This window comes from Phoca vitulina, unplaced genomic scaffold, assembly GCF_004348235.1.
Source record: "Phoca vitulina isolate PV1807 unplaced genomic scaffold, GSC_HSeal_1.0 scaffold2, whole genome shotgun sequence".
Lineage (NCBI taxonomy): Eukaryota > Metazoa > Chordata > Mammalia > Carnivora > Phocidae > Phoca > Phoca vitulina.
Genome location: NW_022589705.1, coordinates 7,106,146 through 7,119,840, shown reverse-complemented (window position 1 = coordinate 7,119,840; position 13,695 = coordinate 7,106,146). Strand labels below are relative to the sequence as shown.

Sequence of the window (13,695 nt, the reverse complement as noted above, 5' to 3'; positions counted from 1 at the left end):
TTCAGTAACCACTGTAAAATCTAAACTGAAGCTTGTCATATTTTGCTATGATACATACAGGTAAATCAAACAAAGGCAAAGTAAGCTGTAAGACACCATTTTGCCTACCAAATTGGATTGACTTTTCTTTTTTTGGCATTCTCACATGCTGTTGTTGGAAGTATAAATTGGTACAAATTCCATGGAGGACAATTTGGCACCCACCAAAATGGATATGTACACCAAAAGCCTTGTAGATATTTGTAATTATCAGACCCAGAAATTCCACTCCCAAGTAAAAATTACCTAAGAAAATAACTGAAGATACACAAAAATATCCATGACAGTTATTTAGGGACTCCCCCCCCCCTTAAATGTCTATCCTAAGTAACAGGATGTTGATTAAACTCTGGTACTTACATACTGACAAAATACTACCCAGCCATTACAAGTTATATTATAAATGAAAAGAAATGATGAATTACAAGGTTATAGAATGCTTACATTGCCAAACTTCCAGGAAGCATTCTCTAACAAGTCATCCCTACCCAGTTTGGATAGCTATTCCTACCCTGTGCTTCCTTAGCACTGTACTTCCCCTTCCCCTATCACAGAACTTACCACATTCTATGTTATCACATATCTAATTTTCTACCTCTCCTCTAGACTGTAAGCAATCTAAGGTCAGAAATATATGTCTTACCTTTCTTTCCAAGGCATCTAATGTGTATATACTCTGATCCCATGTTTATAATATTAAACAAACATTTATTAAGTACCCACTAAGTGCCAGGGACATTTCTGGGCACTAGGGGGATATGGTGCTAAGACAGACATAATTCCCATTCTCTTGGACTTTACAATCTAGTTTGGCAAGAAAAACAAAATATCAGTAAGCTACTCTAGATGCTGAGGAAACTTCCCTTTGGGAGGTAACATTTAGGCTGATTCCTAAATAATAAGACAAGCCAGGCATGTTTTCTAGGGAAAAATATTCCAGGGAGAAGCAAAGGACCTATAGAGAGGAAAAAGTCTGACTGATCTACATATGTTTTGTACATATATTACACAGAAAAGTACCTGAAGAAATACACATCAAAGTGTTAATGGTAGTTATCTAGGCTGGTAGGATTATAAATATCTAGATGTTTTCTTTTTTGCTTATCTGTATTTTCTAATTTTCTACAATAAACACATACTACATCTATAATTAAAAATTTATTTTTAATTTTTAAGAGATTATCACGGACTGACAAACCCAAAATAGAACAGCATCGTTCATTTACCAGTTTGAAAATATATCTAGCAAGAAATCTTTAGGATTAGGGCGCCTGGGTGGCTCAGTTGGTTAGGCGACTGCCTTCGGCTCAGGTCATGATCCTGGAGTCCCGGGATCGAGTCCCGCATCGGGCTCCCTGCTCAGCAGGGAGTCTGCTTCTCCCTCTGACCCTCCTCCCTCTCATGCTGTCTCTCATTCTCTTTCTCTCAAATAAATAAATAAAATCTTTAAAAAAAAAAAAAAGAAATCTTTAGGATTAAATATCAGGTATAGTCCTGACCAACCTTTCAAGTTCGATGTGGTATTTACTATATAGAATTTGTCCACCCAACAATAGAATTTTTTTTTTTTTAAAGATTTTTTATTTATTCATTTGAGACAGAGAGATACAGAGAGAGAGAGAGCATGAGCAGGGGGAGAGGCAGAGGGAGAGGGAGAAGCAGACTCCCCGCCAAGCAGGGAGCCCGATGTGGGGCTCGATCCCAGGACCCTGGGATCATGACCTGAGCCGAAGGCAGACACTTAACCATCTGAGCCACGCAGGTGCCCCCCAACAATAGAATTTCTGACATGATTCAAGTAATTCAGTGTTAAGACAGATACTCCAATTGATCCTATGACTACAGCTGGGAAGAACAAATTCAATAAAATTTACAGTAAATAATTTACTTGGTATAATATGCAAATATGATAGTTGCAGTACTCTATACAAAATCATTTCAAATCACCAAATATTGCAAGTTACGAAAAACTTCTAAAGAAAATATTTAAAAGTCAGAGACTTCAAAGTGTATAGATACCAAATGACTTTCATTCTGTTTAATATCTGTTTTTAAACAAAAAGAAAACCCTTCATTTGCAAACATCACTTATAATTAAACTGAGATCATATAGCAAAATATACATGTAATCAGACTGCTTAAATTGGCAAGACAGAAAAAGCAGTCCATCTTTTATTCTGTATACACCTAAATCTTTGAGATTTTGTTAAAACACTTATAGTAACAGTCATTTATATTTCTTACCAAATAAAATTAATCTAAATGCTTTTCCCACATTAAAAATCGATAATTTAGGCAATTCTCCCAAGCAACTAAATGTTAATGCCATTAAATACAAAGGTTAGTCCAATTTTTAAAAAGTCATCTAATTACCCTCTGCTAAATGTTTTAGCAATTTCACAGAGAAAAAAAAAAAGAAAGAAAAGAAACTATCTCTGAATAGATCTGTTATTTTAAGCTTCAGAGGAGGTATTTGGTATGCAGAAGATGAATTGTGACCTAGATCTGCCACTGAAATTAACACCACCAAGGAGCTGCCTTGATTGTAACACATTTTCTATATTACTATCAGCTTACCAATGGTTTTTCTAACATGGCCAAGTCTCTGTGGGTTTTATTCCAAACTCATTTATATGAGAACCACTCAAATCATCGAACACGGGCCCATCAAAAAAAACATCGTACAAGGAAATGAAAAGGACCTTAAATTGATTGTAATCTCATATTTCAACATGATAAAAGTTTAAAATATGAAATAAATGTCAATCTATCTCATTAATCCTGTTTTTCAAATTTTGATTCTTAACTAAGGCTGAATATGGAAAGCTCACCTTTGTTTATAGAGAAATTTTAGACTACTTGTGTCATACCAGCTAATGAATTTCAATGAATAAACAAAATTTACCTCTGAATTACTGTGATGACAACTAATTGAAAATGGCATACATATACAAAGTTGTTAAAGGTTATTACAGTAAGTTGGCCCTGTTGCACTATGAGAATATCAAGGTTGCCTTGCCTTGAATTAAAAACACTAATTAGAAGTCAATGTCTTTGCAATATAAATGTATCAAATCAGCATGCTGTACACCTTACACAATGTTATATGTCAATTATATCTCAAAAAAAAACACAAAAAAACAAAAAAAAACGTCTAAAGTTTTCACAATCTTTCCATTCCTGGTTGACTTAGCTTTCCAACAGAGAACATATTCAGGAAGTAACATTTTGAGTATTTCCCTACAGCACAAAAGCTAAAATTTATTGACATCAGTTCTTTTACAGAAAAAAAGCCAAACCACTCTATTATTTGTGATTAAGGAAAGCTTTCACATATCAAACTGTGAGAGCAAACATAAAGAGAAGTATGTAAGTCTACAGAGGAAGATACATTTATCTGAGAAACAAATTGCTGTCTTAAAAAAAAAAAGGGGGTCATTCTAACTGTAACTAAATTAATGCATGACACTATTAATAAAATCCTCATAAGAGTCTGTGTCCATTGAGTCATGAATGGATAAAGGAAATGTGGTATATGTATACACACACACGCACACACACACCAGGGAATATTACTCAGCCATCAAAAAGAATGAAATTTTGCCACTTGCAACTATGGATGGAGCCAGAGTGTATTATGCTAAGTGAAGTAAATCAATCAGGGAAAGACAAATACCATATGATTTCATTCATGTGTGGAATTTAGGAAAACAAAAGAGATGAACATATGGGAAGGGGAAAAAAAAGACAGAGAAGGAAGCAAACCATAAGAGATTTAATGACAGAGAACAAACTGAGGTTTGAGGGAGGGAAATGGGTGGGGGATGGGCTAAATGGGTGATGGGTATTAAGGAGGGTACTTGTGATGAGCACTGGGTGTTCTATGTAAGTGATGAATCACTAAATTCTACACCCGAAACTAAAATAAAATAAAATCCTCCTAAGTGCTAATATTATCAACTATCAAATAGCATCATTTATTTATGTCACTATTGAAAGTTCTCATTAATGCAAAAAAATTAGCTTTTTCTATCACAAAACTTAAATTCATATCACCATTCTCACACTTGAATCATAACTTAGAACTGAAAGAAATGTAATACCCTCAATTCTTAAAAATCATGGTGGATACACATTTTCAAAGCAAGTACAATGTTTTATATTTTATTAATCATAATAAAGAAAAGGGCTAAAGTTGCTTCCTGAAAATAAATTTTTTAGACTTATTGGGTATCTTTCCCGTCCCATATAAAAACCTGACTAAAAAGGTCACTGTATGTTTATAACACTACCTTACTTTACCCCTCATCCCTCCATATCATGGTGTTTAAGAGTGGCTGGCTGAATTCGAATCCCTGTCCTTGTACTTCCTCCCAGAATATTACCTTTTGCAACTTAATTTCTTTGTACCTTGTTCCTCATTGATAAAATGGGGGAAAGTAACAGCACCTCCTCATAAAATCAGTGAGGAGAGTAAATGAAACAGAGCACATAAAGTACTTAAAATAGTCCTAGAATATAACAAATACTCAATACATGTTAACTACTATTACCCCAAAATAGTTGGATTGTAGAGGCAGTAGAGAGTGCTATAGGAGTAGGTGCTTTACAGTTAGAGAGACCTAGCTTAATGTCCCAGCCCTACTACTTACTGCGTAGGGTCTCTGGGAACACTCACTAATCTCTTTAAACTTCCATTTTCTCATCTTAATGTTAATTCTAGTATCTATCTCACAGAGCTATAGTAAGGGTTAAATAAGACAATAAACATAAGGGCCTCATCACAGTACTGAACACACAATAAGTGCTCACCATCTTTATTATCATTTTCACAATAATATTTAATACATTCCTTGAAATTATTGGCAGTAACTCTGAGATATCAAAACTAGAGACAGAAATTACTGACCTAGAATACAATGTAGTATGCCCATAAAAAGGACAAAAATCTCTGAAAGAGGGAAGAAAATTATTCACCAAGGGTCTACTTGGTATCATACATGCTATCTCATTTTAATTCTCAAACAAACCAGTGAAGTAGATACATAAGTCAATTTTATAGAGAAGAAAACAGCTTGAAATAAGATATGTTACTTATTGTAGGCCACAAAACAAGCAGGTGAGAACCAAGATTCAAACGCTCACCTTGTCTGATTCCAAAACTCAAACTCTTCCCATACACTATTAGACTACACTCTTCCTTTCTGCCTTCTCTATCAACTCTGAGACACTCCCTTGAGATGACCAACTAAAATTATCTGGTTACAATTAATGGACTTGAGAAGGAGGAGGAGGACCTACAAGAATCTCCAATAAAGAGAGCATTACTTTATTCAACAAGTATTTTACTGAGTGCCCATTACATGATAACTCTGCATTTATGTTATGCAAAAATTTCATGCCCTAAAGGCTTCCCCCCCCACCCCTCTGGGTAGGTAAGGAAAGTATCAGTTCCTAAAGTTGTTGCTCTGATAAATGAGATGATCTGTTTATTTCAGTTCTCTGTATAATCCCCAAATAATTCCTCACTGCTATCACCAAATGGGATTTGGATTTTAAATTCCTGTCAAAAGCTTTCTGACATCACAGAAAATTACAATTAGTTGTCTGACTTGGGGATACTACCTGTGATAGAAAGTGGACAGTTGGTCAAAGATGAAAAAATGTGAGAAAGGAAGGCTGATTCACAAGTGAATACAAAAGAGCAATCCTGTCACTTAATGACACTAGAGAAAAGAGCTAGGGGGATTGACTCTCCCCCTTTCCTTTTTTTCTACAAAATATTAAAATATTACTAAAATCATAAATTTACTAAACAAGAAAAGTAATTTTTGAGCAAATATGTTCTACGCTTTTTATGAGCAACAAAGGGAGAGAAAAATTAAGATTTCAAAATACACAGATAACTATCAGTTTAAGACTCAAGCCTGTTACTTTTAAGAAATAAAAAATGTTTTAATATCTCTTTATTTAGTTAACAATCCAAATATGCTTAGTGAAAAATGAAAAGCAAAGTGGACCACACACAAGTCAAAAAAAACTGGGTCCTGGATTCAGTTCTATCATTTACTAACTAGAAAATCTTAAGCATGTCACTTCACCTCTTCAAAACTCACTTTAATTCCCATTTTAGAGATGAGAAATTGTTGTTTCAACTATTTATGAGCAACTCCAAACATCTGGAATCTGAAATTTATAATTAACTTACACATGAAGTTGGATTGAGTACAGCTGGGCTGGTATGAAGGAACATGTCTTTCAGCACAATGATCTATCGCAGAGATTGGCAAACTTTTTCTATAAAGAGCCAGATAGTAGTAAGCTTTAGCAGCCCACGTAGTCTATCTCAGCTACTCTACTGTTCTAGTGTGAAAACTACCACAGACAATATATTTGAATAAGTGGAGTGATGTTCCAATTTATTTCTGGACAACGAATTTAAATTTCTTATGATTTTCACATGTCATGAGGTTTTCTTCAACCATTTAAAATGTAAAGACCATCCTTATTTGACAAGTCATACAAAAACAGGCAGTGGAACTGATATTTTACAAATATGTAGAAGTAATCCAATGGAGGAAGAAAAGTCTTCAATAAAGATGCTGGAACAACTGGAAACATGAACCTCAACCTAAACACCTCACACCTTACACAAATAACTCAAATAAATCATAAAAGTTACCATTATAATACTTTTTAGGAAAAAAAATAAATGAAAATCTTTGGGACCTAAGCCTTGAGACCTTAGATTTGACGCCAAAAGCATGATCCATAGAAGAAAAAAATAATTAGACCTCAACAAAATTTACAACTTTTGCTCTGTGAAAGACCGTCTTAAAAAGAGGGAAACACAATCAACAAAAGTGGGAGGAAATATTTGCAAACAATATATCTGACAAAGGACCCATACCTATAATATACAAAGAATTCTGAAAAGTCAATAGTAAAAAAAAAAAGCAAACAATTCAATTAGAAAATGGGCAAGACATAAAGAGACATTTTACTGATGAAGATATATGGCCAGCAAATGATGACCAAAAAAAGATGTTAAATATCACTAGCCACTAGGGAAATGCAACTTAAGTCCATGATGGGGTAATACTTATTACACATCTATTAGGACAGATAAAATAAAAATAGTAACAATACCAGATACTGGCAAGGATGTGGAGAAAGTGGAAATCTCATACACTGCTGGTGGGAATGTAAAATTGTACAGACATTTTAGAAAATAGTTTGGTAATAACTTAAAAAAAAACAAAAAAACAATAAACATACATCTTTATGACCCACCAATTGCATTCCAAGAGAAATAAATGAAAATTTACATCCACACAAAGACCTGAATATGAATGTTCATAGAAGCTTTATTCTAATAGCCAAACTGGAAACAGCTGAAACATTATTCAGGTGAATGGTTAAACTGTGGTATATCTATACCGTAGAATACTACTCAGCAATGAAAAGGAGTGAGCTATTGATAAAACTTGAATGGATCTCAAGGACATCATGCTGAGTGAAAAAAGCCTCAAAAGATCACATATTGTATCATTCCATTTACAACATTCTCAAAATGATATAGAGTTATAGAACAGATCGGTGGTTGTTAGAGGTTAGGGAAGGTGGGGAGACAGAGTTGGTACCTAAGACTTTCAAGGGATTAGCAAAAGGGGGATCTTTGTGGTGATGGAATAGTTGTGGATCTTCATTGCAGTGGTGGTTAAACTAATCTACAGGTGATAAAATGGCACAGAATTATACACACACCATTGTACCAATGTCAATTTCCTGGTGTGGATATTATATAATAATTATGTAAAATATAACCACTGGGAAAAACTAATGAAGGGTAAAAACTTCTCTGCACTATTTTTGCAATTTCCTGTGAATATATAATTATCTCAAAATAAAAAGTTAAAATAGTTTCTGAAAATCTTAAGGAAAAGGGAGGGAAGACATAACTCTGTAAATAACAAGGGTCTAGCCACTCTCCTTATTAATCTTAAGAGTTGTTTCAAGGACAAAGTTTGATAAAATAACAAAAGGTTGTTTTAAAAGTGCCTAATATCAGCCACTGTTTTAAGTACTTTCCACATATTGCCCCATTTAATCCACATAATAACCTTGTAAAACAGACACTAGAACCCCATTGTACAGACAGGAAAAGTGAAGCTGAAAGAGGTTAAAGAAATTTGCCCATGATCAAACAGTAAGTAGTAGAGCCACAAGTTAAACTTAGATTGACTCCAGAGGCATGCCTCCTGCACACCACTGTAACAAGCATAAAGATGTTCAGCGAAAAAAGTAAAGATATCCACCAAAATGTGTGCAAAAGCCTGGATTAAACAAAGTTAAGCCAGTTTGTTTTCTGTAGGGTTCTCAGAACTTTTAAAATGCCAGTATATGTCACATATCTAGAAGGCTTTTTCCCCCCATGTATAAGGCCATGTACAGTTTTTCCCCCCATGTATAAGGCCAGGGAGCCCTTTTCCTGCAGAATGCATAATCCAACAGTCCCTGACTCAAAAGTTAAAATGTTTAAACTAGACTTATTATGGTGATCCTTCTACAATACATACAAATATCGAATCATTATGTTGTATATCTGAAACTAATATAACATTGTATGTCTACTGTATTTCAATTAACAACAACAAAAAAAAAGGTAAGATGTTGAAATTACCCCACTTCTTCACATATTGGCAAACTACAAATGCTTCAAGCTGTGCTGTCCAATATGGTAGCCACTAGCCAAAAGAAACTATTATGAATTAAATAAAATTAAAAATTCAGTTCCTCAATTATACCAGCCACATTTAAGTCTTCAAGACTTATTTCAAGGGCCATATACGACTAATGCTACCATACTGGACAGCACAGATATAGAACATTTCCATCACTGGAGAAAGTTCTGTCAGACAGCAATGAGTTAAAGGTTTGTTTTTGTTTGTTTTTTAAAGAACAGGGGCCTGTGCAATCCTCAGAGAAGCACACTTTATTATACGTGTAATTGCCACTATCCCACCCTAAAAAGGGGCTAGGTCAGAAATTTTTGGTGGAGCTGGCTACTGCCATTCTAATGCCAAGGCATGGGGAAGGGGTAAGCCAAGAAGGGGAAAAAGGAAATACCATAAAAAAAAAAGAAAGGAACAACAAGCCGCTGGGGGAGGATGCTTGAACTGGGATTCAAGATCTGGGTTCTACTCCCTATTACACCAATTATTCATTAAAATAATATTTTTAATGTTTGTACTTGGTACTAATTAACTGGGACTTAATTAGGCAAGTCTTTTCACTACTTTGGGCCTGGGTTTCCTCTTCCACAATATAAATTTGAATTGGTTGATCTCTAAGATTCCCTCTACCTCTGTATGGTTAAAACACACACACACAAGAAAAGAGAAGATGAGAAATAAAAGACAGCAAGATCACTGCATTCTGGTGGTGGAAACTGGCAGTCCTGTCAGATTGGCACAAGTTTTATTCTTCAAAATAACATCTGGATACCACCAAAGGAAGAAAGATTTCATTCAGTTCAATAAATATTTATTGACTAATTATTTGCAACAAACTGCACTATTTGGATGTGGCACCACAAAAAAACTGACTTAAGTCAAGACCAAGTATATGGAAGGAATCCAAAACACACAAAACTTTAAATTGAAAGACTTTGTTCATAAACATGTAATAACCCAGCTAGCCCAATACTAAGAAATATTAAGATACTTGTATCTTAAAATCTTCTTGAGGAAATACAACTAACAAATTATATAAAATCATATAAAAATCCATGGTATAATCAAAATTCCTACCCCCCCCCCCCTACAGAGAATACAAATAAATGCTACACGTACTTGCGAACAGGAAGATACCAATTTTGGTAAACCTAATTTCTCTAGATCCCACATTTAATTGGGTAGTCCTGTATTTTCTGGGTGCAATATTCTTGACTTTAGTGAGGGTTATTGGAATTAAATAAATTCTCAATTTTTTTGTGTGTGCCAGAAAGAATAAACTGTAACCGGACTTCTTGCTTCTAACTATTCACTACTGCACATTTCCCACTTTTCACAGGCACGGTTAGTCCTATTTCCTAGGATCAAAAGGGAGAGAAAACCTTCCCAACCCTCTTCCCAGAATTAAGATTTAATATAAAAATTAAAAAAGATTTCACCTCCGGATAAAAAAGAACCACTACAAACTACGTCTGCTATTTTACCTTGCAAAAGCTAAAGCAACCTGTGAGTCGAGTGACCTCTGTAAGAATTCAAACTCATTAAAGCCCCACACCATACCCGTGAATATTTTGGAGCCTAGGAGAGTGAATATTAAAGATTTCCACCAAAGACAACAAGAAGAAAGGATTTAAGCGACAAGTCTTTACTTCAGAAAAGCAGTTTTTTTAATACCCCAGCTACTAATCCCACGCCGAGGACCGCGCGGCGCGGAAAGCCTGGCGAATTTGAAAACAAACGTTGGTAAAGGCTCGGGGTGAAGGGCGGGGGCGGGGAGGGGGGAGCCTGGTAAGGGGGTTAGTAACTGACAGCTCGGCCTCGAAACGAGAAGCCTCAAGTAGGTCAGGCTGTGTCAACGGTTTGAAATCCAGAGTCCACCCCCGTGGGCTTAAGGGAGTAGAGCAGCAGGAGGTAAGTAAGCGTTTGGCGTCTTTCAGTGCTAAAGGGGCGGGATATCAGAACTGAGAGAGACCTAGAGCCCAAGCTCGGGGCAGTTCGCCTGCTCTCACCTCTCTTGGGGGCCTTGATCAGAGGCACCCCTCCAGTCCTCTCGCCGTTTTCCTGCTTGTCCTTGTGCTTGAGATCGCCCGGAACGCAGGAGCTGGGGTCACCATCGGAGCCGCGGTGGTGATGGTGCTTGTGCCGCTCCTTGTGGCCCTTATGCTTGGGCCCGGCCGCGCTCACCGTCAGGGGAGAGAAGGTGAAGAGGGCCGAGGTGCCTGGGGCCGGGAGCGGGGCAGCGACAGCGGGCCCGGCGGGTGCCAGCGAAGGTGGCGGCGGAGGCGGCAGGAGCAGAGGCTCAACAGGGCCTGGGACGGTTGGGGCTGCATTCGTTGGCGGCAGCGGCCCGGGATGTTGGCGGCTGCGACGCCGCCGGTGAGGGGGAGCGAGAGGGGGGTCCTGGCTCGGCCGCCCCCGCTTCTCCTGAGACCCCCCACTGCTCGCTCGGCGCTGCCGCTTCACTCCCCGCGGCGAGACCCCAACATGGGGTTTCTCCTTCCCTTCTTTGTCCGGCTCCTCCTGCGCCGCCACCGCCCGTACTACGCGCACCGCTCCGACCTGCGCAGCCATTTCACCCACAAACACACATTTAAATGGCCCGACCGCCCCCCCGTCCGCGTATCGCGCAAGCGCCGCCCGCGCACGGCCCGCTGGGCATTGGAGTCTCTCCCCCGCCCTCCACTTCGCGGCGGTTGTTCCTCCGGAGCTGAACATGCCGGAAGCGGCCGTTCCCAGCGCTTCTCCACAGGCCTCTCCGAGCGAGGCCTATTATAAAGCACCCTGGGCGGCGCAGAGCCTCCTGGGAGCGGTAGTTCCCCCGCGCCCCCACCGCCTCCCTGGCTCTGGGAGTGGAGGAGCGGAAAGAGAGCGTGCGCCGAGTCACGCTTCGGGCTGCGACGCAACCGCCGCTGGGCGGAGAGTTGCCGCCAACCGCCTTAACGGCCGAAACAATGTTGGTGGCTTTCAGAGTCTGTCGGCGCGTTCCCATTATCGTGTTCGTGTGCCCCTTCGTCATTTTACACGGAGTAGGTGGTCTCCATAGGTACTTTTAAATTTCATAGTCCTCTCATAACCTTTGTGAGGTAAAAGAATCTGCGGCCTTTTATCTTTGGACAAGCGATGAAATGAAGAGGAAAGGGGAACTTGATCATATGTAAAATGAGGGCGATTTGGGTTTAGAATCGAGTGGGGCCGCAGTGAAGACATTTTTTAACCTCTTCGTGGGCACTGCTATGGTTACAGCTACAGGCGTAACAAGGCAGGTGCAAGACCTGCCTGGGAGCCTGGTGCGCGCCGCCCCACCTCGCCTTCCAGCCACATCCCCTCTCATGCCTAGAAGGGTAGAGGGCCATTTATTTTGAATCCATTCCCACAGTGACGAAAAAATTCTAGACGGAAAACCATGTTTTTAAACTTTTTTAAATAAGATTTTTTTTTTTCAAGTCGCAAGTATAAGGTTGCATAAATTTGAGAGGCGTGTCTACCACAGAACATTCCCAAAATCGTCACTGTTCACCAAGGTTGCTGCCCGGAAATTCATTCACAATTCCATCGTCAAGATCTTAGATTTTACAAATCTAAGATTCTGTTCATATATTTGGCCCTTGATAAAGATCTTTGGGAATAATTGGTTACAATGAAGTACTCAGAAATACCACTAGTGCCTGGAGAAGTATTCAGCTAAATGAACACTACAGTAAAGTTAGTTTTTTTAAAAACAAAGTTTATTCGGCACCTATTGTGTACGTTGTACTACAATAAACAGGTTAACATGTCATCCAGTTTGCCCTATCATTAGGCTTCGTAATGAAACAAATGCTGTTTAAGTATTTCATGTTTCTAAAAGTTAAAAATAAACTTCTAAGTTTTAAAAAAAACTTAAATCATTAGAACTCGGGAATCCTCTGTAACAATAATTACCCACTAACTTACATGTTACATAAAATCAGATTTGAAAACTCAGATTTTCTAAAAATAAGGCAGATCCATATTCATATAGGAAATTTTTTAAACCTCTGATTGGTTGGATATAAGTTGCACATATTTATGTAGGACCTTTGAAATGAAAAATGCTACCAAAAGATAGCTATTTTGCTGATTGTTCTTGACTTGGTAACTGAATAACTTTGGTTAAAACTTATCAGAAATGTAGTTGAACATCTTGTTAGTGGATATATCCAAATACAGAAATGATTCTCTTTATTTACATATTTTATTCTCTTAAATATAACTTCTCCTTTTCTTACTACTCTAGTTTTTCCACCTTTGGGAAGATGTGCAAGGTATATTACATTTAGGCAAAAATAATTCCCAGGGAATAGTCATTGTCACAAGCACAAGTCAGATTTTGTGAAACACTTGCTATAGTAAATCCTGGCAATGTAACATTCAGTTGAGATACAGTTCTTAAAAATATTTTGAAGTTTATATTTATGTAGAAAAGAAGAATAAAAATAACTTCCAGAATGAAAAATAAGTCCATTCTAAAACTGTTTCTCATACACTGTTCTCTACATAAGCTCAAGTGACAAACTTATTTCCAGTTTCCAGCCCAATATAAATGAGATGAAAACATAAAATTTCTGGCACTTATTTGAATATTCTTTTCTAATATTGCTGTTAACACAGTATCTTCATTGTTGAAATTATGAATATGGAAACCTTATTTTAGCTAATAGTATTCTAGTATTCTTATCTGCAGATGCACTTGCAGCCTATATTCCAAAGTTGTGTTAAATATTCCAAGTTGCTGGTGGTTTCCTTGGTCCTTTGGGTTTTGAAAAACGATTTGCAAAACCTGGGAACAAAAATAAAATTGAATGAAAAGTTTTTTAGTATAGAAATGAATAGATTTTAGAGTGTATTATAACATATGCAAGTACATGGACTTTTTTTCAAAAAGTTGGCAACATCTTTATTT

The 13,695-nt window shown here is 37.6% G+C and overlaps 2 protein-coding genes across 2 annotated transcripts in view; both read right to left on the bottom strand.

Annotated features, from left to right (window-relative positions):
- RSBN1 (round spermatid basic protein 1) overlaps positions 1-11,504 on the bottom strand; it is a 47,812-nt gene extending 36,308 nt beyond the window's left edge. The window contains exon 1 of the mRNA XM_032421170.1: positions 10,784-11,504. Within this exon, the coding sequence (XP_032277061.1) occupies positions 10,784-11,489 (706 nt within the window). The 5' untranslated portion in view covers positions 11,490-11,504. The remainder of the gene's footprint in view (positions 1-10,783) is intronic.
- Positions 11,505-11,576: 72 nt separating this feature from the next.
- PTPN22 (protein tyrosine phosphatase non-receptor type 22) overlaps positions 11,577-13,695 on the bottom strand; it is a 62,547-nt gene continuing 60,428 nt past the window's right edge. Inside the window, exon 22 of the mRNA XM_032421230.1 lies at positions 11,577-13,572. Within this exon, the coding sequence (XP_032277121.1) occupies positions 13,508-13,572 (65 nt within the window). The 3' untranslated portion in view covers positions 11,577-13,507. The remainder of the gene's footprint in view (positions 13,573-13,695) is intronic.